At 36.8% G+C, this 25,286-nt stretch overlaps 1 protein-coding gene across 1 annotated transcript in view; it reads right to left on the bottom strand.

The window, feature by feature from the left end:
* LOC114044112 (5'-nucleotidase-like) overlaps positions 1-24,027 on the bottom strand; it is a 67,079-nt gene extending 43,052 nt beyond the window's left edge. Inside the window, exons 1-3 of the mRNA XM_027863398.1 lie at positions 23,840-24,027; positions 14,053-14,204; positions 1,613-2,193 (exon numbers count right to left, since the gene is read on the bottom strand). Coding sequence (XP_027719199.1) covers positions 1,613-2,193; positions 14,053-14,204; positions 23,840-24,027 — 921 coding nt within the window. The remainder of the gene's footprint in view (positions 1-1,612; positions 2,194-14,052; positions 14,205-23,839) is intronic.
* Positions 24,028-25,286: the final 1,259 nt, after the last annotated feature.

Below are 25,286 nucleotides of genomic sequence, written 5' to 3'. Positions count from 1 at the left end.
ACAAAGATGTAACCTATGGTAAAGAATCATTTGCAAAAGCCCTCTTCACATTTTGATCAAGGAAAATAACTTCAATACATGTGTAGAACATTCTCAAAAAATTTTATAAAAATAAGAAAGCAGGCATATGATTGACTAGTGGATATTCTCTCAATCCCATTTGAGGAATATCAATATCATTCATGATTTTCCCCCATTCTTATGTTATTAGCTCCTCATTGATGTTTCTTGTGAAGCTATCCCTTGAAGCTTTCAACAGTGTATCACCTCCAACATGAATGTATGGAGCCTGAAAAATGAGACAACTCATCAACTAATGAATCAATTTATTAAGTGACTACTATTTGCCAGGCATGTAAGCACTTGGAATACAAATAAAAAAGCAAGCTGGTACCTGCCTTCAAGAAGTTTACATTCTCCTCATGACAGAAGGCTTCAATTTTCTCAATAAAGTAGGAGGTAAAGTCATCTGCTCAGAGGTGGTAGGGGTGACCTAGATGACTTGAGAGTAGAAAAAGTTTGGAATAGCCAAGACTCATAAGCTAGAGGATCTCCAGAGTTAGATTCAAAATCTCTGGTAGCAACCCATTTGTACGTATTTTCCTCTTAAATTCCATTTCCTTTTGCTTGTTCTTCTGGATTTATGGAACTGACAAACATTGCAACCATTAAGAATCTAAAGACCAAAGTCAAATTTACCTTCTCTTCTCTAAATCAATAAAATAATTCCTTTAACCTTTGTTTGGAAAAACCTATTTTCCATCTTTTAGTCTTTTCTTAAGTCTACAATTTGTTCCCATTACCTTTAAACCATTTAGATCAAAACTGAACATAATTCTCTAAAAAAAGGGTCTAAAGAGGAAGGGCTACTTTCCCAGTTCTTGTAATGCACAAGATCATTCTGATTTTTTCATTTAATTTCATGACTTCAAATATCATTTTGATTTTTCCCCACACATAAAATATCAATCTTTCCAATGATATTTAGCTTCTCTGGCCAATTACTATTATTTTGTTCAGTACTTTGTCTAGCTAGTTCTTTCCAACCCTATAGCTAATGTTGGTTATCTTTTGTTTCTTGCTCTATTACTTTGCATTTTGTCCTTGTGAATTTCATCCTATTTTAGGTAGAGTCATTTTTTCTATCAAATGACCCAGATTAGGATCATTTTTAATTTCACAGAATTCTTCTAGAGTATTAATAACTATGTCTAATTTAGTATCATTTGTAACTGTGACAGGAATAGACTTAATTCCCTTCATCTAGTACATCAAAAAAGTTAATGAACAGAATATGTATCATGACCAATTCCTGTCAGACAGCATGAAATATGACCCCTAAGGCTTACACTGACTAATCGATAACTATTGCTTAAGAATATCTTTTAAACCTATTGGTTAATTACTAACCTAACTATAATATAATCAAGACCATGCTTTTCCAGCTTCACAGAATTAAATTGTTATGATATGATTGCCTCCTCATAGAGCTATGTTAATTGCTTGGAATTTTATGTTCTTTGAAGTGACTGTGTGATAACATTTACCTTTGAGGCTTTGTTAAACTGATCTATGATTTCCAAGGCAATATCCACGACAAAATAATATTTACCTGTAGGTTTTGGGTATAATCTTTTACTATTGCTTTAATACGTGGATCTTCTTCCAAATGATTCAAAATGTCCAATTTCTCAAATATATATTGAAAAGATGCACCAAAGCGTCTTATATTTATCTTTGTCAAGTTCCTAAAATCAGATCCACTTTTCACAATCCATGTGTCATTAACTTTCTTGATTCCATATTCATGGTCATGGCCCCCTAGAATAAGATCTACTCCTTGAGCTTTTTGGGCAAGCCGTGTATCATTTATCCATTTCATATGTGTAATTGCAATGATAAGATCTGCTCCTTCTTCTTTAAGTTCTACAGATATTTGATTAGCAACTTCAACATAATCTTTATAGTTTAGATTTGATTTGCTAACTGTGGCTAATGTATCTAGCCAGTCTTCTTCCACTAGTCCCATTAAGCCAATTGTTATATTGTTCCAATTAACTATTTTTTTAACTGTGCCATGTCCAAGAGGTTCTGAAGTAAATTTGTCATATACATTGCTGAGAAGCCATGGGAAATGCATTTGTCTTTTATATTCTTCCAAAATATCCACACCAAAATCAAATTCATGGTTTCCTAATAAAAAATCAACAACAAAAAAGTTTAGTAACTACTTTAATAGTAGTATTCTACTTTCATTTGTTAAGAAACTGAAGGTCGAAACATGAATTTTAACATACAACATATACTTTTTATGTTAAGTAAACTTACAAATCATAAAACTTCAGAAATGTGCCAAAGAAGTCACAAAGTTTCCATGTGAAAAAGGATGAAAAAGCTGCATTATTCAAAATGAAGAAGGATTTTAAAATATCATTTTTAAGGGCACCATTGGCTGAGTGATGCTACTTTAATAGTGTTCATTTAAGTTGTATTAAGTCAATATCAATGTTCTTAACAACAGAAAACTTGCTGATTTTTTTCTTACTTGAAAATCAATAAAATGTTTTCAGTCACAATATGGGAGAGACTAGAAAAGATCTCAATGCTGCTATGTTGTATTGATGAAATCTTTTAATATTATATATACAGCAAATATTTATGTTGTCTGTGGAATTATATTCAAAACACACGCTTATAGTTTATGATTTAGAGGAGTCCTGTAGTAATTTGTAAATAAAAGTAGTATTTTGTAAATAACAGATATAGATACAGATATATGACAATATATAAATTCAGATTGGCCCACATGCTATACTGGTTCCCTTGTAATGTTAAAAAACAAACAAACAAGTTTGATACTGAATAAGAATTGCACAGGATGATAAAATGTGGATGAGTTGGAGGGAGTACCAATATCAATGAGTAATACTGAAATAATTCATCAATAAACATTTATTAAGTGCCTACTATATAAGTTGTGGAGATACAAAAAGAGGCAAAAGACAGTCCCTGCCCTTAAGGAGTTTACAATATAATAGGGAAGAGTACAGGCAAACAAATATATACGAAGCAAGCTATCTACAGGATAAATAGGAAATAATTAACAGAAAGTAGGCACTAGAACTAAGAGGGATTAGAGAAGATTTCCTATAGAAAGCAGGATTTTAGTTTGGACTTAAAGGAAGCCAGAAAAGTCAGTAGCTAGAACGAAGGAAGGAGAGCATTCCAGGCATGGGAGACAGTCAGAGAAAGTGCCTAAAGCCAAGAGATGGGAGCGTCCTTTTCATGGAACAGCCAGGAAGCCAGTATCACTGGATGAAAGAGTACATCTTAGGGAATAAGGTATATGAAGACTGGAAAGGGCTTTGAATGCTAAATAGCATTTTTTTTTATCATGGAAGTGTAGAGAATCACTGAAGTTTACTGAGTATGAGGGTTAGATGCTTAGACCTTCACTTTAAAAAAATCAGTGGTTGAATGGACGATGGATTGGAGTGGGGAGAGACTTGAGGCAGGCAGACCCACCAATGAATTACTGTAAAAGTCCAGGCGTGAGGTGATGGGGACTTGCACTAAAGTGTTAGAGTAGAGAAGGTGGTGTATTTGAGGTGAAATGCACAGGCCTTGAGTGTATCTATGTAACATAATTCTGAATAGCATATATATATATGCATACATATATATACATATATGTATATACAGACAGATACACACACTCAGTAGAAAAGGTGAAACCAACTAATGAGAAAGAAAAATATCAAGTGAAAAATGGCCTCATTCATTTTTAAACTAGTTGACAGAAAACAACACTGCTTGTGTTTCTCTATCACTTCACAATTTACAAAGTACTTCCAGTGCAATACCTATGTGGAGAATTATTATTCCTTATTTTAAAGATGAGAAAATGGAGGTTCAGAAAGACAAAATTATTTGCCCAAGGTACAAATAGTAAAACTGGAATTCAAACCAAATCCAGCTATAGTGCTCTTTTCTCCATATCACTTTGCCTCTAAAAGAACATAAAACACAAATCTGTAAATACTGTGAAAAAAGGAAAATATTATTATTAATCATATCTGCCTATGGCTTTTAGGGATGCCATGATTACTAAATAAGTTGAAGAGTTTTAACACAGAGTACCCTCACTTCCAAGGTTACTTCTTCCAGGGACTTCTCTATGTTTACTTTTAGGGTGACAAGGCAGTAATTAAGGACATCCTCACATTTTCCTACAGTATCTAAATAATCTAATCTTGTACACAAACATATCAATAGCAATGAAGCTCTAAAAGGGTACATTTAAAATAAAACTGCTTTAGGGAAGAACCTAGCATTTGAGGATACAATGCCATTTGGCCTAACATAATTTAAAAGACCTGTATCATTCCAGCCCATTTCACATTTCAAGAGTTATGAGAGCTCACAAGAATCTAAAATCTCCAAAAGTAGTAGGAGCCATATGATTCCTCCTTTAGGAAGAAAACTCACGTTTGCCCCAGATGACCATAACCTAATCCCAGAGTTGGAAGGTACCTTAAAGGTCATCTACTCCAGTGGAGTCAAATCTAAATAGAAAAGGATCCCTGTGGGACACATAATGACTTAGAAAACCACAAACATTATGTTATATTACATTTTTATTTATTTTGTTAAACATTTTCCAATTACATTTTAATCTAATCTGGTTCAGGTATACTTGGAAGATTTGCAGGCCATTTATAGCTGATGGGCCACAAGTCTGACACCTCTGACTTGGTCCAACCTGAACCTATCCTCTTTACGAGAATGTCCCAAAGTAATAATCTACACCTTATTTAATGATTACTAGTGAGGAGGAAATCCACTATCACCTATGAAAACCCATTCTAATTTTGGATACTTCTGTGATTAAAAAATAAAAAAGTTTTATCAATATAATTTGCTTTTTCATTCCATTTTAAAAATATATATGTATATCTTTCACCAACTAGCAAGGCTTTTCTTATAACAAAGATGACATGAAAAAAAAATTCAGCAAAACCAACTAACACTCCGAACATGTCTGACAACATAGCCAACATTCCACACACATCATTCCTCACCTCTAATGAAAGAAAGAAGAGTTATCATTACACCATGTTCCATTTCATCATTCCAACTATTTAGTTTTATCATTGTACATAGGTTTCTTTGTTCTTACTTTGCTCCTCATTAGTTCATGTAAGTATTCCTATGTTTACATGAATTCCTCATATTCATCATTTCTTATACCACAATTACATTCCATTACATTCCTGTACTATAATTTTTGTGCCATTCCCCAATGAATGGGCAACCACTTTTTTCCCATTCTCACCAAAATAAATTTCTGTTAATATTTTGACATATTCACATCTTTTCTTTTAAAAATAAAAATTTGTTTTAGTTAGCCAAGATCCACCTTCTCATACTCTAATGGCAAAATCTCTCCCTCCCACTCTCCAAATTGAAAACTCAAGGAAAACAACATTTATGAAAAACACGTCTAGACAATCAAAACAAATGTCCATGGCCAAAGAAATATTGTTCCATTCTTCATCCTGAGTCCTTCACCTCTCTATCAGGAGATGGGTAACATGTTTCATCATCAGTCTGCTGGAAATCTTGTTTGTCATTATGCTGATATGAGTTCAGCACAATAGTATTCCATAATATTTACATACCATAACTTGTTTATACATACGTAAATATATAGATATATATGTATATGTGTATATCTTTAGAGTTTGTTTTGTTTGCATTTTTTTCTTTTGACCAGTTCAGATTAGAGTGAAAATCAAGTGTCAGCTGGCACCCCCACCCTTTGTATGTACAGATGTCTACTTTTGCATCCTGATTATGAGACGATTTTCTCTAACCTTCCTTCCTCCCTCCTCTCCCCAATGTATTCCTCTTCCCCTCTTTTTCCATTCTTTTCTTAACATCAAGATATAACAGAACCACTCCTAGGATTCATAAAACTGGACTGCCTCTATGAATCTTATTGATAATAGGTATTATCTATCTGTATTTGACAAGTATTATCTATCCACATTTGAATGCAAGCAGTTTATCCTTGTTTAAAGCATAAACATCATTGTAAATGATCATTGTTCATTCATATTTATCTTTTTATGTTTCTCTTCACTCCTATGTTTGAACATCAAAGTTTCTCTGAAGCTTTGGTCTTTTCATCAAGAATGCTTGAAAGTCCTTTATTTCATTGAAGATCCATTTTCTCCCTCTGTAGCATTGTACTCATTTTTCTTGTTAAGTTATTCTCACTTTGCCTCACCAAAAAAAAAACAAAAAACCTTTTCTTTTTATCTCTTCCAGCAATTCTAGTTGAGTCTTGCCCAAGCTATGTTATTCTCTGAGGCTTTGCTTATAGTTGTTTCAGTCATTCTCTTCTCCACCTTTTCAGCCAACTTTCTGAAAGCTCTATTGGTTCAGAGTGGCAAAACTGTAGACTCTCCTTTAGTCTGGGATTCCTGACTTGGTTATTCCTCTGTAGGCTGGAATAGATGTGTGGCACTGTTCAGTGCCTGGAATCTGAGCCATATCACTGCTACTACTGGCTTCTGAACTTCATCCTTTTTCCATATATAGCCAGTGTCTCTCTACCTAGGAAAGTCACTCCCGTATGAAGGTCTCTTTCCTATTCTGCCCTGGATCTGTGACCTAGAATGGATTTGCAGTGCCCTGGTATAGGTCCAGTGGAGTCCCTGATGTGGGCCTAGGACTTCTTCCTAGATACTTCCTGATACACAGCCTCTCACTAGACATTGTAGTACTCTCCTTGGTATACTCCTAGCCCAGGGGTGGGGAACTTGCGGCCTCAAGGCCACAAGTAGCCTTCAAGGTCCTTGGGTATGGCCTTTTGACTGAGTCCAAGTTTTACAGAACAAATTCTTTTATTAAGGGGATTTGTTCTGTGAAGTTTGGATTAATTTAATTAATTAAAATAATTAGTCTAATCTTTTTCCAGGCTGTCAGCTCTTCAAATACATAACAGCTATCACGTTGAAGAGGTTTGGGGTGCTTACACGGTTTAGAGGTGCTGGACTCCCAAGAACGTCAAGGCAGAGTTGCCTAAAATGAATTCACACACTTAAGTCTTTTTTCAGTCAAGTGTAATGCCAACAGTAGCAGGTGAAGTTCCTTTGGGGAACCTGCAACTTAATGGGGGTGAATCTAAAGCTTACATAGAAAAGGGGCAGGGAAAGGAATGTTAAAGATGCTAATTAGGTAATGGGAGAGGTCCAGGTATCTTTGGGATCAGGAAGTCAGTAGCGACAACTTTGTTGATGCCATATATTGAGGGAGAAAAGACAGCTTTTTTGTTTAGGTGCCTGAGGCATGGACCTTGGCGATCTGGCACCAAGAGTCAGAAACCCTGTATCTGCTCAGATAAGGGAATTACAGATCAACTCTGTCTGTGCCCTTAACAAGGAGAGAATTTTCTCATGGGGGTGCCAGGGAATGGCACTGGGCTACTTAGGCATGGTCTTAGAGCTTTTTGGGGTCCAGGTCCTAAAACCCCATCAATATCAAGCCTAAGTCTCGTCTATCTTTACTGTCCCCCATTTGTCCAACCCATCCTAGTATATCATCATCTTCATCCTAACTTCCCTCTACTGATATTCTCTAGTTTGTTAAAGCATCAGTTTTTTTTTTTCTTAACAGAACCACATTAGTTGTAAATGCACAGGCATGAATGAGTGATTTACGTATGGAGAGCCAGAAAAGAGTATCAGGTAATTTGGAGCCATGTTGAAAAACCATTTGGCTTGCCTCCATGTCTAGGGGGATACACATCTAATTCCAACCCCATATTCTCCTGATGTTCAGGCTAAATCAATAATCTTTGAAAGTCCATTAAATTTTTTTCCAGTAATTTACTAAGTATTACCCTAGTGACCTAAAACAGTTAATGAAGCTTTCCAAAATAGTAGCATAGGTTCTTGGAATATTTGGCTATCATCTATTCTTACAACATTCCTAAAAGTAGGCAGAGAGAAAGAATAAGGATATCATTATTATGCAAAGAATAAAGGCAAATTAACAAACTGTCTTCCTACTCATATTATGAGAAAGATAAAATTCGCAGTTGAATTTTAAAGTCATAGAATCTTAAAGATGGGAGATAACTCAGAAATCAAGCTCCTTCATTTTACAAATAAGGAAACTTAGGTCCAGAAAGCTTAAATGTCTTGCTTAAGGTCATACACCTTCAAATTTAATTCTTAGTAATTAATAACAACAAAGTTGGTGATTAAAGACAATTAAAATGAACAAAAACGTATTAAACCTAAAGTAAAATAATTAACTTGCTTGAACTCTGATCTTATTGAGAAGGCTGGAAAAAAATAACTCATGATTTTTTTTTCTCCTGATTAGAGTTTGGTCTAATGAATTTTTTCTATTTGGAGGTATTGAGGGCAGGAGGGAGCTTTTGCTGTCCAATTCTGCCATCTTGATTTTGCCCCCTGAAATAATTTTTCTAAAACATAAGTTTGGCTAAGTTTAGTGTATTCTAGTGATTCCTTATTAATCCCTAAATCAAAGAAATGTTTTTGTTTGTCATTAAGAATTCTTCATAACCTTGTGTGGGACAAAAGACCACCTACCCAAATTTGAATCAGAGTCTGGACAAGAATTTGCAAAAAGGAAAGCTGCTTTATTGGTTTTCTCGAGAAAGGACACCCCAGTGTCACCCAAAATGGCATCAGCCAGAGAATGCAAGAGTGCTTTGTTCAAAATAAGTTTATAGAGATCCTAGCGCAATAGCCCACCCTAACCTCCTTCCTGTTGGCCCATTGGCTGAGTCTCAGGGGCACAATCTATTCACATAACTCTTCCCCAGCAACAAAAAGAACAAAGGAGTACAGAAATCGCAGCATGTTCCCCTTTTCAGGGCCCCATGGTTTCAACAGTCTTCTACACAAGGTCATATAGCTAGAGGATGAGATAAAACAGGATACACTATAGCTCAGGAATTTCTGCTTACACAACTAAAGAAGAGAGGGGCGTCATGTCCTGAGGGGTCTTCACTGGTGCTGGGATGCATGTACCACTCAACCTTTATCTTTCCTACCTTTTCAGTCTTCTTAAATCTTACTTTTCTCTATATTCCTACTTTACTCTATATTCTAATAACACTGGCTTCCTTATAGTTTCTCACATATGACCCTCCATTTTCTCTGTGCCTTTATAGAAGATGTCCCACATACCTGGAATGCTCTCTCTTTTCACCTATGCCTGTATCAGCGTACTTTTCTCGTTATAGGGAATGCTCACACTTCTTGCAAGAAACGTAATAAACGACTATTCTTTCACTCTGGACTGTAGTTTCATTATTGGGCCTGGAACTGAGCCTTGCCCTCATTAGGGAGGGGGTTTGGTGGGCTCGTTAGCTACAGATTTAGTGAATAGACAGGCTGGTAAGACTTTATCACTTAGTAGCAGATAATTTAGAGTAAGATATACATCTTTGTAGGAATAAAATAATTATAGGAGTATAAGATACTTTTTAAAGGCTAAGTTCTCCTTTCTGGAAGCTGGAAAAAGGGGAGTTGACTAAAGGTGAAGTTTCTCTTTCCAGTCTTAGTGGATAAGCTTCCTTTTTTCTAGATGTTAGTAGTATAATGTTCTGAGATTGAGTGTCCCTTTCTGGCAGCTGGAGGATGGGAGTGGTGATTGCTAACTACAAACCACAAGTTCCTCTTTCCCAGTCTTAGTTCAAACTACCAGGTCCCTTTAAAGTAAGCTTTCTGATTACAAAATGTTACAGTTACAGGACGGGGACTTCTCAGGTAATCTCACTTTGATAGCTAAATGTTGCCAACAGTACAAATCTGGGTTAAGAAAACCTAGGAGAAATGAACTAGTCAGATAATATGCCTTGTCCAATTGAATTATGTTCAAAACAAGTTTACTAAGATGGCTGTAATTTTTTTCCTACTCTTTTCTGTTACAAAAATAAGCTTTGTAAATCACTCCTTTGTCACTACTTACTCAGGAATTAGTTGACCTGATTTTATGGTAATTTGCTGGCATTAGTATTAAATCATTTTCACCTGGAAGTAAAAAGCCTCAGATTTTTTTCTTATTTCAGATAATTTTAACAGTTGAAACAACTAACAACTTTAGCAAAGTTTCAATATGTAAAATAAACCCACATAAAGCACCAGCATTTCTACACACCAGCAACAAAACCCAGCAGAAATAGATAGGTTAAAAAGGGCTAGTGGGAGTGGATAGAATAACAATAGGAGATGAAAGAGCTGCTCAACTCTTTATTTTGCTTGATCTGTCAGTGAAGAAAACTCTTATACTAGGAGTTCCCACACACGACAAAAATCTCCAAGTTTTTGGTGAGCTGGCACATTTTTGTAAAAGACAATGATCTTTTGACAGGGAAAGTCATTCCTCTTTCTATCTGCTGCCCTGCCTGGTTTCAATTCAGCTAAACAAGATTCCCCCTTCTAGGATAAATTACTTCTAATCTCGTCACTATGAGCTAACTCAAGTCTTGACACCACCTCTCTCAACCTTCTCTCCTCTCTGATTAGAGGGCTATATGATGGAGTAACAAACTCCGCCCAATGCCTTCCTTTACAGAAGGCAGAGAGTGGACTCAATTCACTCCACTTTGCATCTGCTGCTCTGCCTAGTTTCAACTCCATAGAACAAGAAAACTCCTGGTTCCCCCAAACACTTTCCTGCCTCCTCTAGTGTATTATCTCCCCCTTTGGACTGCAAACTGCTTGAAGGCAAGGACTACCTTTCATTAATTATATCCCCAGGATATAAGGTAGGTGCTCAGTAAATGTTTATTAGATTGAATTGGACTAGAAAAGAGTCCAACAAAAATAGCTAATAGGAAGTTGAAACTCAAGGGACAAGGGCCAGTCAACTCACCCAAACAAACTATACAACAGAAATGAAAGATGGGACTGCTGAACCGCTGAGCTTTAAAAAATGAGGGAGATAAACAGGCAGTTCTCAAATGAAGAAATTAAAGCCATCTATAATCATATGAAAAAATGCTCTAAATCACTATTGATTAGAGAAATGCAAATCAAAACAACTCTGAGGTACCACATCACACCTATCAGACTGGCCAACATGACAAAACAGGACAATGATAAATGTTGGAGAAGATGTGGGAAAATTGGAACACTGATGCATTGTTGGTGGAGTTGTGAAATGATCTAACCATTTTGGAGAACAATTTGGAACTATGCCCAAAGGGCTATAAAAATGTGCATAAACTTTGACCCAGCTGTATCCCAAAGAGATCAAAAACTGGGAAAAGGACCTACATGTACTAAAATACTTACAGCAGCTCTTTCTGTGGTGGCAAAGAATTGAAAATTGAGGGAATGCCCATCAATTGGTGAATGGCTGAACAATGATTGAAGAGTGATATAGAAAGAGGTATATTAATGTAATGAAATACTATTGTGCTATGAGAAATGACGAGCAAGTGGACTTCAGAAAAACCTGGAAAGACTTGTATGGACTGATGCTGAGTGAAGTGAGCAGAACCAGAAAGATGTTGTACACAGTAACAGCCACATTATTCGAGGACTAACGTTGATAGGCTTAGCCCTTCTTGACAATGCAAGGATCTGACACATCTCCAAAGGTCTCATGATGGAAAATGCTATCCACATCCAAAGAAAGAACTATGGAGTTTGAATGCAGATCAAAGCATACTATTCTCTATTTTTTTTTCTTCTGTTATGTTTTGTTTCCTCTTTCTGTCTGGTAGGTTGCTCCTATTGGTTCTAATTCTTCCTTACAACATCACTAATGCAAAAATATGTTTAATAGGAATGTATAACCTATATCAGATTGTACACCATCTTGGGGAAGCAGGAGGGGAAGGAAGAGGAGATGAATTTTAAAACTCAAAAGCTTATGGAAGTGATTGCTTATAAATCAAAATAAATTAATAAAAAATAATAAAAGATGAGGGAGAACAAAAACACTATAGAATTTTAAAAGGAGAAATATTATCTCAATTTTCAGGAAATGAAAAAGAATGGAGTAAAAAATAACATACTAGTATGCCAATCATAGATTCCTTGCAAAATTACTTAAGGGATGGTTAGGGAACACCTAGAAAAGAAAGTAGTGACTACAAAAAAAAAAACAAAAAACCACAATGGCTTCCACAAAAATAAATCATAGCAAACTACATCTTGCTCAGCATTAGTGCAATCAGTGCAAGTTACTTCACTGGAAAAATCAGTAAAATGTACATAGTATTTACCTAGATTATTTTTATTATTTTTTAAATTTAATTTTATTTTCAGTTCTGAATTCTGTCCTTCCTACCTCTCCTTCCCCCATTGAGAAAAGAAAAAAAAACTAAAACAAAGCTCATTACAAATATGTACAGTCAAGCAAAATAAATTCCCACATTAGCCATATATACATATATGGATATGTATACACACATACACACAACCTCAATTTACACTCTGAGTCCACTTCTCCACCTGGATGTGGAAAGGATGTTTTATCGTGAATCCTCCAGAATTGCAGTTGGTCATTGTATTAATCAGCATTCCTAAGTCTTTCAAAGTGTCTCTACAATAGTGTTGTCATTGTATAAGCTATTCTCCTAGTTCTTCCCTCTTCATTTTGCATCACTTCATACAAGTCTTCCTGTGTTTTTCTGAGACCATTCCCTTCATCATTTCTTACAGCAATATAGTATTTCATCATATTCATATACCACATAGCCATTCCTCAACTGATGGGTTCCTCAGTTTCTAATTCTTTGCTACTACAAAAATAGCTGCTGTAAGCATTTTTGCATATATGCATCCTTTCCTCTTTCTTTTATCTCTTTGGAGATCTTAATAGTGATTCTGGACTTAACAGTAATATTTCTGGGTCAAAGGACATATATTGTTTAATTTGGGGGTATAGTTTTAAATTGCTTTCCATTTACCTAAATTTTAGCAAAGTATTTAATAGTCAACTAGCACCTACCATGTACTGGGCATTATGCTAAGCTATCCTAATGGGGGAAAATGGAGAAATTTAAGTTAAGCAGTAGTATAAAGAGATGAACTCAGATGTGGTTATATGGTCAGACCCAAAGCGTAGTCTAATGATTTAATGTCAACCTAAAAGGCAATCGCTAATGAAATTAACTCAGGGATCCTATATACTTGGACCTGTGCTATTAAACATTTTTATCACTGACTTGGATAAAAGCATAAATGGTATGCTTATCAAAGTTGCAACTGACACAAAAGTGGACTCTAGGTGACACAAAACGAATGTTACAAGGAACAGCTAATGTGGGACAAGAGCTGTAATATACAGAAATGACTATAATGTAAAAACAAAAAGAATACATAAAACATATTGTTGGGTTTTTTTTTAAAGACAGTAAGAAAAATCTTAAATGCAGGTATGTTATGTTGACAGAATTTCCTGATCTATGTAGTTAGAAATCCTGTCCAAAAAAAAAGAAATAAGAATGCTTTGGCATCATCCAAAGTGTCTTCAAACATTTGAAGACATGAAGCCTCTTTTAACTGCTTTGTCAACCCCACAAAACAACATTAGTATCACTGGGTAAAAGTGACAGGAAAGGAGATTTTAGATCAAAAACATCCAAACAATTAAAACCTTCCTATCACAAAATGGGATGACATGGGTAATAGGGAGGTCTTCAAAAAACAGCTGGCTGATCACTTGTTGGGGATGCTTCAGATGGGATTCACATGTCAGGTATAGTTTGGTTGAAATTCTTTCCCAGAGCCCTTCCCACTCTAAACCTCTCTAATTCTACAATAAATAAAATGATAGTTGCCCCCTAATTCTACATAATTAGGTTACACGACATTTTTGTTCCAATAATTTGACAATGTAGGAAGAACAGCGTAATATTTAAATTAACAAAATAGGATACTACCTATTACCATTCATATGGGACTGATCTTGCTTTTGTCTTCTTAAAATAGAAACAACCTAAAAATATTGCTCTATATTTTATGAATTTCAATGAAAATTATATTTACTCACCAAAGACTGCAAACTGTACTCCTAATTCATTTAAAACAGGAATCATGTGTTTTCCTTTTGTTATTGTACTTAATACTGAAGGATTTAAGCAGTCTCCACTAAAAATTAAAAGTGGATTCAGGAAACTGAACTTTTTCACAGCTGTTGCAAATCTAAGAGAAACAGAATTTTTCATATGATTAGATAGATAAAAATAAATTAACATGAAAGAAAATATTTACCAGTATAATATAATAAAGTTTAAATAAAATATTTTCTTTGAATTATGACAACTAAGAGCATTAGAAAATCTCTAAATAATTTTTTTTCCAGAAACTGATTACATTATTTTGTGGAAAAAAGGAAATCCAAATACCTTTCAACTTTGAGTTTATTTCCTAGAGGTTGCATTTTTTTTTTAAGGACAAACTGCTAACCAATATACACCAATATTCAACAGCCTGAAAAGCTGGCTAAAAAGTAAACTTCTATTAAGTCAATAACATTTTCCCAATGACTTTCATGATTTAAATTGAAAGACATTGTTTAAAAAATATTTAAAACAATCTAAAATAAAAATACTTTGGATAAAGCAGTAATACTCAAAATATATTTGTATGTGTTCATTTTATATTTATGTTATATATACTTATATGTATATGTGTATATATGTGTTTGTGTGCTTGTGATCTCCTCCATTAGAATGTATTTCCTACTCCTTTTACTGGCAGTGATTATTTTGTTCTTTGTACTTATATCCCCAGTGCCTAGACACTATGAATAGTGTCTGGCACATAATGAGTGCTTAATAAATGCTTATTGATTAACATTAAGTACAAATAATATACTAAAACTTAAAATACATTAAAAATGAATGCTCTCCTGGATATAGGGAAATGCATTTTATATTCTGCTTGTCTATTTAAATTTAATCTATTACTTGGCACTGGGTACAGAATTCAGCCATTTATACAGTCTGTCCCTTCTCTTAACAGCAAAGGTTCTTAAGCATTTTGTGTCATGGAATTCTTTGGCGGTTTGGTGAAACTTATGGATTCCTTCTCAGAATATTGTTTTTAATAAAATGAAATACATAAGATTATAGAGGAAACCAATGATAGTGAAATTTAGCTATCAAACTGTTAAAATAATAAGTCCATGAACTCCAGGATAAGAACTCTTGCTTTAGGGCTTATCTAAACATATAAATTTTCTATTTATAAGAATTCTTTTGGATAGCTAAACTATTCATAGAATTCAGGGATCTTAGAGATCACACAGTCCAACTCCCTCGGGAAATGGGCCAAAGAACTTGTGTCCCTTGCTATAATTGTCATCTTCATCTACAACGAAAGAATTCTCAATGATGTGAATATTTCCTCTGTTAGTACAGAATACAACCCATCCACACCTTCCTATTCTATGCAATTCTTGTTCATGTTCTCCCAAGAAGTCTATCAAAGGATTACCTTGATGTACTGGGGGCCTCCTTCTAGTTCTTTTTAAATTTCATGAATATCAGTACTATACTGAGGGCCAATCATATATTAAGAGATCTCCTTTTCCAATCACATATGCCCTCAGTGATGTTCCTTACTTGAACGTGGCTCATTGATGGATATATACTGAGGTCTACTTAAAACAACCATTTCTCCATTACCTTTTAAGGTACCGGCAACCTCACAGACTGTCTAGCCTGGCTTCCTTGCTAAACTGCCTACATTCTGAAAGGACTCTACCCTGAGGATTGAATAGGTAAACTGATAAAACCACCTTAACTCCTTCCTCAATGATTAACGAACTCTGACCCTCTAATACCCTCCCTAGTAATCCAGAATACCCAGCTGTCATTATTCAATCACTTTCTTTTATCAGTATCCCCCAAACCAATCCCCAAGTTATCCATCCCTTCCAAAACACCCTCTGAAATGCTTTCTCTATAAGCAACAAACTTGCTCTCATCTGAAATCTTTTCCTTTCCCACTCCTTCTATCTTCTGAGTCTCAGAGATTCGGCTCCCTTCTGAAGTGACAGCATTCCTGGCCACCCTTTCCAGCAGTGCGTGGACTTTCTCTCATTCCCCTCAATTCAGTAGTTGAGGTGGGGGAGATTGAATATTCTCTGCTCCACTATTCCACTGCCAAACTCATCCTTTACCACCATCACTCAACAACCTTTCTTTCTTTGAGGTTCATACAATCCATATCTACCATTCAATCAGAATTCTAGTAGCTATTGTCTACCAGCCTCCAGGTCTTTTTTCCTCAAGGACTTCAGTGCCTAGATCATAGCCTTTCTCACCTCTCCAACTTCAATGCTCATATTAGGGTTGACTTCAACGTACATACTGATAATTCCTAAAATACTCTAACCTCAAAGCTCCTCAACATTCTCATTTCACATGACTTACTCCACTCTATCTCAGCTATACACAAACATGGTCATATCCTTGATTCTGCCATCACCCACAAATGCACCGCCTTCCATGTTTATGAACTCTGAAATTCCCTTATCTAATCAAATCTGTTTTAATTTCATCTCTCCATCTGCTTTACAATCCCAAATTCTGTTGCTTCCCTATCTTGACCCCTTGGTGAAACAGTTCTACTCTATACTGTAGAGCTCTCTTAAGTCCCTTGACCCCTTATCTGATCGCCAATCTTGCCCTGCCAAAACAAGGCAAGCCAGGTGATGCAGTAAATAAAGTAATAGACCCAGAGTCAGGAAGACTCAAGTTCAAATCCAGACTCAGACACATACTAACTGTGTGACCCTGGGCAAATATCTTAATATCTGTTTGTCTCAGTTTCCTCAACTATAAAATGGGGATAATAACAATACCTACTTTGAAGGGTTGTGTTAAGGATCAAATGAGATAATATTTGTAATGTGTTTAGCACATTTCCTAGCACACAGTAGGTGGTATATAAGTGCTTATTCCCTTCCCAAAGCCCCTCATCTCATCTCAGATGAGAACTGAAAAAAACTGAAGCCATTTGCTAAGAGCTCCCTCTTCTTCCCTTCTCCTCACCTCACATCACTCAGCTGCCTTCTATAATTATCTTCTTCACCACTGTCTCACATGATGGGGTAGTCCTTTTCCTAGCCAAGGCAAACCCTTCTACACGCACAAGTCGTCTTATTCCATCCTGTCTTTGCCAGCAGACTGCCCTATCATTTATCTTCTATCTCTCTGTCTCCAATGGTTTTCTCTCCTAAGTCTGGCTCCTAATCTCATCATTCAATTGAGAATTAACTAATTAATTAATTCCATTTTGGTTTTTAATATGGATTTCTGTGCTGGAAAACAACTCATGATCATGCAATTTCAAAAATGCAATTTACTCTATTCCTTTTCCTAGTCAATTTTTAATCCAATTCATCGTCCTTCCTATGCTTGTCCCAGATGTACATGCTAGCTCAGTGAACTGGCTATTGAAAATTTTATGCCAATCTCAATAATACATATTTTTATCCAATTATTTTTTCCATTTTGATTGTTAGTTTTATATCTTTTGAGGATTAAGGGTTGCGCTGAAGTAATCTCTTGCCGTAGTCATCTATTACGTAACAAGAAATTGTATTGGGTGCCAAGTATGGATACAAGGAACTGTAAGACAATCTCTATCTTTATAATATAGTTGGAGATAGACTATAACAATATAAAGCAATAGATAGCATATTATAATAAATGACAATGACAGTAAACATAGGAAGTCAAAAAAAGTTAAATCAGTTCCAGTTAGTATTATTAGGAAAGTGTTAATCAAGGAAGATGTGAGTTGTACTTTTAAGAATGTGTAGGATTTGGATAAACAAAGAGAAAGGAGGCCATGAGCAAAAGCATGGAGGCAGGAAAGGGCAAAGTATATTCAGATGGCAATGAGTTGATGTGTTTGGAAAATAATATTCATATGGAATAGTGAGAAAGAAATCTGAAAAGGTAGATTGAAATCAAACTGTGGAAGGCCTCAAATGGACAAATAACTAAGAGGATAGTAGTGCCTTAGAATGAACTGTTTTGGGATGGATGATCTTCAGTCATAAAATGTTGACTTTTAGGTGATACAGGATAGCAATGCAGAAATGTTCAGCAGGCAGGTGAATATGTAGAATCAATCAATCAGCAAACACCTACTATGTGCCGGGCACTACCAACTATGTTATAAATTGAGGGTACAAATACAAAAGTGAGGCAGCCCCCACCCTCAAGCAGTTTATATTTTAAAGGGGGGGACAGAATATATACTCCTCCCCCATATATTTTAATCTAGGCCATCATAAGGATTATGAGAGAAGTCATAGGGCAAAAGATTGCTATAGCCTTTCCAGTATCAATGTAATTATTAGTCTGAGAATGAGAGCATGAGGTAGAAAATGTAGGGCTGGGAAGAAGGTAGGGCATGTGGCAAGACTCCTGGCAGAACCTGGTGTCCTGGCGGATAGCTAGATGAGATATGAAGATTAGTGGCCAGGCAAATGTACTAAGTTAGGTGACTTTTCATACATTAGGACAGTTTGGCTACAGAGTAGATTCTTAAAGTTGAGAGGATTACTCTTCTGTGGGGGAGCATGGTCTCTGGAAATCTAAACCTAATGGACATTGATGCCTTAGAACCTGCCAAGGAACTGAAGTAAACTCAGGGATAGATTTAGATTTAGGAATCATCAGTATAGTTGTGACAGTTAAAGTCATGGAAGTGAAAAAGAGGTCACTCAGTACGTAGAGACAAAAGAACAGGGGACTGAGGACTGAACATTAGGTAATATAAATATTTAAGGGAAATGGGAGTCAATATGAGCAATGAGATGGAGTGCTAAACATTTTCTCTTATCTCCACAACCTCTCAAACCTCTCCAAAAGAGAAATTTTGCACTAAAGATAAAACAACTTCATCTGCCTCTATGGTTGGAGTAACTGACAAGTTCCTTATATAGGGACATTTCAAATGCCACCCAACCACCAGACACACTTAGGTTTTATGATGGTGCAGAATTCTTTAAGGGCAAATTGCTGACCTATATGCTCTTCGTGATCTTAAAAAAAAACCCCAGGATTATCCCAAATGTTCATATTATCAGTAAACTACCGCCTAAATCCCAAATCCACTGGCCTTTTCAATCCTCATTTTCTTTGTCATCTCTATAGCAATTAACAATAAACTACTTGCTTTGTTCTTGAAACTTTCTTTGGTTTTCCTGACTCTATACTAATCTGTTATTTCCTTCTGTTCCTCTACCTAAATCATTTTTTATCTCCTTCACTGGCTCTTCTTCTCTATTCTATCCCCTAAGTTTGTCTTTGACCATTGTTTTTCTCTTTATTTACTCTCTCTTGACTCACTGACTCCCTTTGTTTCAACTCAACATTTATTCTTTGATAATCATCTCTAGTTAAGACTTCCCTCTCAAGCTTGTTCAGTATGTCTACTTGCCAGATGGAAATTTCTATCTGGATATCTCAGTTGGATATCAAATTCAAAATATATAGGCTGAACTCGGTGAGTCAATTAATAAACATTTATTAAGTGTCTACTATGTGCCAGGCACTGTGTTAAGCATTGAAGATACTTTAAAGAGGCAAAAGACAGTCCATGCCCTCAAGGAGCTCACATTCTAATAGGGAAGACAAGTAAACAAATATGAACAAACAAGCTATTTACAGGATAAATAGGAATGAATTAAAAGAGGGAAGGCACTAGAATTAAAAGGGTTGGAAAAGGCTTTCTGTAGATGATGTCATGTTAGTTGGGACTTGAAGGTCAGGGAAGTTAGTAGGTAGAGATGAGGAGGGAAAGCATTCTAGGCATAAGAGACAACTAGAAACAATGACCAAAGATGGAATATCTTGTTCATGCAAAAGCAAGGAAGCCAGTGTCACTGGATAAAAGAGTACATAGCAGGGAGTAAGGAGTAAGAAAGGTGTAAAGTGTAAGTAAACTGGAACAGTTGGTCATAAAGGGCTTTTGAAAGCCAAATAGTAACTTGAAATTGTACCTGGAGGCAATAGGGTAAGCCTGCACATGATTTCCACCTAATAGTATTTTATTTTTTTTCCAATTACATGTAAAGATATTTTCAACATTCACTTTCATAAGATTTTGAGTTACAAATTTTTTTCTCCCTCCCTTCCTTCTCTCCCCCCTCCCCAAGACAGCAAGCAATCTGACATAGGCTATACATGTATAATCATATTAAACATATTTCCACATTAGTCATGTTGTGAAAGAAGAATCAGAACAAAAGGGGAAAACTGATGCATTCAGATTCCATAGTTCTTTCTCTGGATCTGGATAGCATTTTCCAAAATGAGTTTGCTGGAATTGTCTAAGATCATTGTATTGCTGAGAAGAGCTAAGTCTATCAAAGTTGATCATTGCACAATGTTGCTGTTACTCCTGCTTATGTTCACTTCACTCTGCATCAGTTCATGTAAGTATTTCCAGGTTTTTGAGATCCTTCTGATCATCATTTTTTTATAGCACAATAGTATTCCATTACATTCATATACCACAACTTGTTCATCATTCCCCAATTGATGGGCATCCCCTCAATTTCCAATTCTTTGCCACCACAAAGAGTTGCTGTAACTATTTTTTGTACATGTGGGTTCTTTTCCCTTTTTTGTGATCTCTTTGGGATACAAACCTGGTAATGGTATTGCTGGATCAAAGGGTATGCACAGTTTTATAGCCTGTTGGGCATAGTTCCAAATTGTTCTCCAGAATGGTTGGATCAGTCAATTTAAAAATTAACTGAACTAATTAACAACCTGAGCAAAGTTGTAAGACATAAGATAAATTGACAAAAATCATCAGCATCTGTACATATAATAACAAAAAACCAACAGGAAGAGTTTGAAAGAGAAATCTCATTCAAAATAGCTACAGAATCAATAAGATATTTGGGAGTACATCTAACAAGTTCACCTGGGGTCTACAGTTAGGTCTAACCAACCTAAATGATTAGAGAAACATTAATTGCTCACAGGTAATTTGAGCCAATATAATAAAAAACAACAATACTATCTAAATTAATTTACATATTTAGAGTTGTGCTAATCAAATTGCCAAAGTAATATCTTCTAGAACCAGAAAAAAATAATAAAATTCATATGGAAGAAACAAAAGATGAAGAATCTCAAGGGTGATGATGAAAAAAAATAGTGTGACGTGGAGAGGTAATAGCTATCAGCACCAAACCTCAAACTGAACTACGAAACAGTTATCATGAAACCAATTTGGTACTAGCCAGAGAAAAAGAGAGAGAACTCTATTGGTGGATCAAATTAAGCATACGATAGACAGAAGCAAACAAATATAGTAGCATAGTGTTTGACAAACCCAAAGACTCCAAAACTGCTTGGAAAACTGAACATCGATCTGGCAGCAACTAGCTTTAGACCAACACCTCACATCTCAAAATATAAGCTCCACAATGGAGTACCTAATTGGTCTCCCTGAGAGACAAAGTAAAGAAAGACAACTAAAGAACACTGTTAGTTCTGTAACGAACACCATGTAATAGTGTCTGTAATCACGCCATCTATCTACAGACTGATCAAATGATTTTATCTATCTGTGTATATTTTACCATTAGCTACTAATATGCAAAACTCAAGGTTATCTAGGCAGTTTTTCACCATCTACCAATGGGAAGTTGCTGTTACCCAAATAATTGGAGCCACAGGTAACCTCGGTCACAACTCCTGAGAAATTTCCTGAAAAAATCCTCTGTTTACCTCAGAGGCTAGGCAGCTAGATGGCATAGTTTTTAGGGCCTAAACTTGGAATCAAGCTAGGGTGGACAGTGGATGGACAGGACTAAACAACAACAACAAACTTGGAATCAGACTTGAGTTTAAATCCTACCTTAGACAGTTATGGCTGTATGATTTAAATTTAGTTTCAATTTCCTCATTTATAAAATGGGTACAATAGCACCTACCTATTAGTCAAGAAGAGAGGGGTTTAAATATCTCCTTTAATCCTTATTTTTTAATGTGACCATGGATAAGTTAGCTGCTTGCTCTCTCTCAGAATTCATTTCCTCCTCTGGAAAATGGGGAAAATAATAATGGAACCACCCCCCAAAGAGTTTGTAAGGGTCAAATAAGAAAGTTAACAAGCATTTATTAAGAACTTTCTACGTGTCAGGCACTATGCTAAGTACTGGAGATACCCAAAAAAGGAAAAAAAAAACAGTCCCTGCTCTAAAAGAGCTCACTAAAGGAAACGGGAAAGAGAATGTGCCAACAAATATGTACAAACAAGACAAATAAATCAGAGGTAGTCTCAGAGATGGGGACATATACAAGAAATATTACTAATACAGAAACAACAAGACTTGGCAACTGATTAGATATGGGGTGAGGGGAAAGGGAAAGAGGAAGGGGAAAAGGGAGAATGGGGGTGGAGAGAAAGAGAGAGAGAGAGAGAGAGAGAGACACAGATTGAGACTGAAACTGAGACTCAAGAATATTAACACATGGCACTAAGAAGATGGTGATACCCTCGATAGTAATAGGAAAGTTAGGAAAAGGCGAAGTTTTGGTGAGGAACAGTTTTGGACATGTTGAGTTTAGAATGTCTAGGGGACATTCAGTTAGATATGCTCATTCAGTTGTTGGAGATAGGAGACTAAAAGGTCAGGAGAGAGATTAGGACAAATAGATCTGAGAGTGCACTGCATAAAAGTGCATAGAGATGGTATGAGAAGCATAGAGACAGAAGCTGATGAGATTACCAAGTGAAATAGTATAGAAGAAGAGTGAGAGCCCAGACAGAGCCTTAGGGGACCCACAGGAGCAAAGGAATCTAGTCTCTTGGAGAAGTGGTGAGACAAGTGGAAGAACTAGGATATAATATTGTCACAGAAACCTAAAGAGAAGAGTATCAAGGAGCAGAAGATGATCAACAAGTGTCAAAGAGAGTAAAAGAACGAAGATTGAGGATTAAGAAAAAATGACTGGATTAGGGCAGTTAAGAGATTGTTGGTAATTTCAGAGGAAGCCCTTTCAGTTGAATGAAGTTGGAAGCCAGACTGCAAGGAGTTTAAAAAAAAAACAAACAAAAAAACTGTGACAAGAAAGAAAGTGGAAGCACCTATTATTAAAATTGTGGTTGTTTCTGCTGTTGTTCAGAGCAAAGGATTTTAAAAGCTAGCCTGGAATATTAAGTGACATTTATGTAGAGCCTTGAAGTTTGCAAAGTGTATTCACATTTGGCCCTCAGAACAACTCTTTTGGAGTGGATACTTCTCTTATTTTTAATCTCCATTTTTTGTTTACTGAGGAGGAAACTGAGGTAAAAGAGGGCAAGCATATCAATATATCAGTCGTGCTGTTTTCTCCCTTCCTTTTTCTTTTTTTATCTTTAAAAATACTACTTGTTACATAAGATGGATCTATGGGAAGGGGAGAGATAGTGTTAGGGAGATACTAGGGGAAATTATAGTGAGATCAAAAATAGAACCTTATTTTTTTTTAAAAAGAGAGGGTAATTCAGACCGATTTGTCTTAATTCCTGACGCTGCCCTCCATTCACACCACTTAGGGAATCCTGGTAACGTAGCCGAAGTGGCCTGAGGGGTTATGGGGCGCTTTGGTAGCCAGCAGATGGTCAGCGCGCTGCACGCGTGCCCTCCGCCCAGCTGCAGCGGCACATCCAGTCCGGCAGGGGTCAGGCTCGGCTGGCCCAGGTGTGCGGGTGAGGCCCCAGCATCCGGAACAGCCTCAAGGCCTCAGACCTCGGGCCTCGCCCCTCCCGCGGGAGCCAGGCTGTGGGCAGGGAAGAGGGTGAAGGAGTACCTGGCGGCCCCTCCCACGGGCTCCTCGACCCTCGGGTCCACGTCGTAAACATCGTTAAAATGGAGGATGGTGAGGTCGCAGGGGCCGTTCTCCATGCACAGGACCCCCAAGGCTAAGGGTGAGAGGTCCACCTCTGGCACCGAGGGAGGAGGAGGCCCAGACGCAGGGGCCGAATCGGCCGCCTCCATTTACCCAAGGGGATCAGTGGTGCCCGCTGTAGCTCTGGCTCCCCAACTGGGGGGTACTGGGAGGGTGGGGCACCTCAGGACCAAAGAGCTGTGGCGCAAGCGCAGGAAGCCCACGGTCTCGTGACCTGCACGTGCCTGGGCCTCCCTACCCTTCTTCCTACCGTGGAGGTGTGGGTGTAGGAATGACTGCTGAGGGTGGGAGGGAGAGGAGACCGTTGCTGGGATAATAACGGAAATTTAGGGCGCCGGCGGTGGTCGCCTCCATGCAGGATGAGAGAAGAGCACAGTCCTGAATGGCCAGAGAGTTTTAAAATACCAGTTTTTGTTTTTAACCCAAACTGTTGGGCAGACAGCTACTGCGTTAATGCTTCCAGATTACCGAGAAGAGTCACGGCAGTGCCTTTCAGGATTTTTAATTAATAAGTACAAAACGGTTTTACAAACTTAGCTGCTTTGAACCTCACAACCACCAGTGAGATAGAGCCTGCAATCTGTCAGAAAACTGCTCGTGTATCCTAGATGGAGAGCTGGAAGGGGTTCAGAGCCCTTTGGTGTCAAGCCGAAATGGGGGCCACTAACCCCTGCAGCAGGGTGTGCATGCAGCACAATGACTTCGAAAGCTACGTGTTGGTATGATATATGTTCTAATGTATTTTTATTTATTTTGTTAAATATTTCTCAGTTACTGAGAGGGAAGAGGGGAAGCAGGGTGTTTGACACCTATCCAAGCCAAGCCCCTCCTTTTACACATAAGAAAACTGAGGTCCAGAAAGCTTGTGATTGCCCAGAATAATCATGCAGTAAGTGCTGGCTACAGAAGTCAAAGCCAGTTCTTCCTGTATTTTCCACCGTACTGCTCTAATGAACCTGAAAAGGCTTGCTGTTTTTTGAGTATATCTGTCTGAAGCTGTAAAATGACTGAAACACAAACAGCTTTAGGAAAAAAGTAGAGTCAGAGGGCCTGAAATAATCCAAAATAATTATGACCTGAATAATTAAATTTGCTGTAGGATGAATCTAATTTAGAGGGTTGTTTTCATGGCTACCAGCATAATCTAGTATATTTTATTTTGTGCATTTAAAAACATTATTCCCAGAAGAGCTCATAAAAAAGACACAAAAAAGTATTAAGAACCTCTGTATAAGAAAGTTGCTAGAGACACTGGAAGTTTAGGGGACTCACACATTCTCTGTCAAGGGCAGGACTGTAACCCAGGTTTTCCTACTCCCAGCCCTAAGAAGAAAATAATTTTATTAGC

Source organism: Vombatus ursinus, unplaced genomic scaffold (genome assembly GCF_900497805.2).
Source record: "Vombatus ursinus unplaced genomic scaffold, bare-nosed wombat genome assembly UNPS02014772.1, whole genome shotgun sequence".
Classification (NCBI taxonomy): domain Eukaryota; kingdom Metazoa; phylum Chordata; class Mammalia; order Diprotodontia; family Vombatidae; genus Vombatus; species Vombatus ursinus.
The sequence above is the reverse complement of the archived record's forward strand: the minus strand, read 5'-3'. Positions and strand labels throughout refer to the sequence as shown.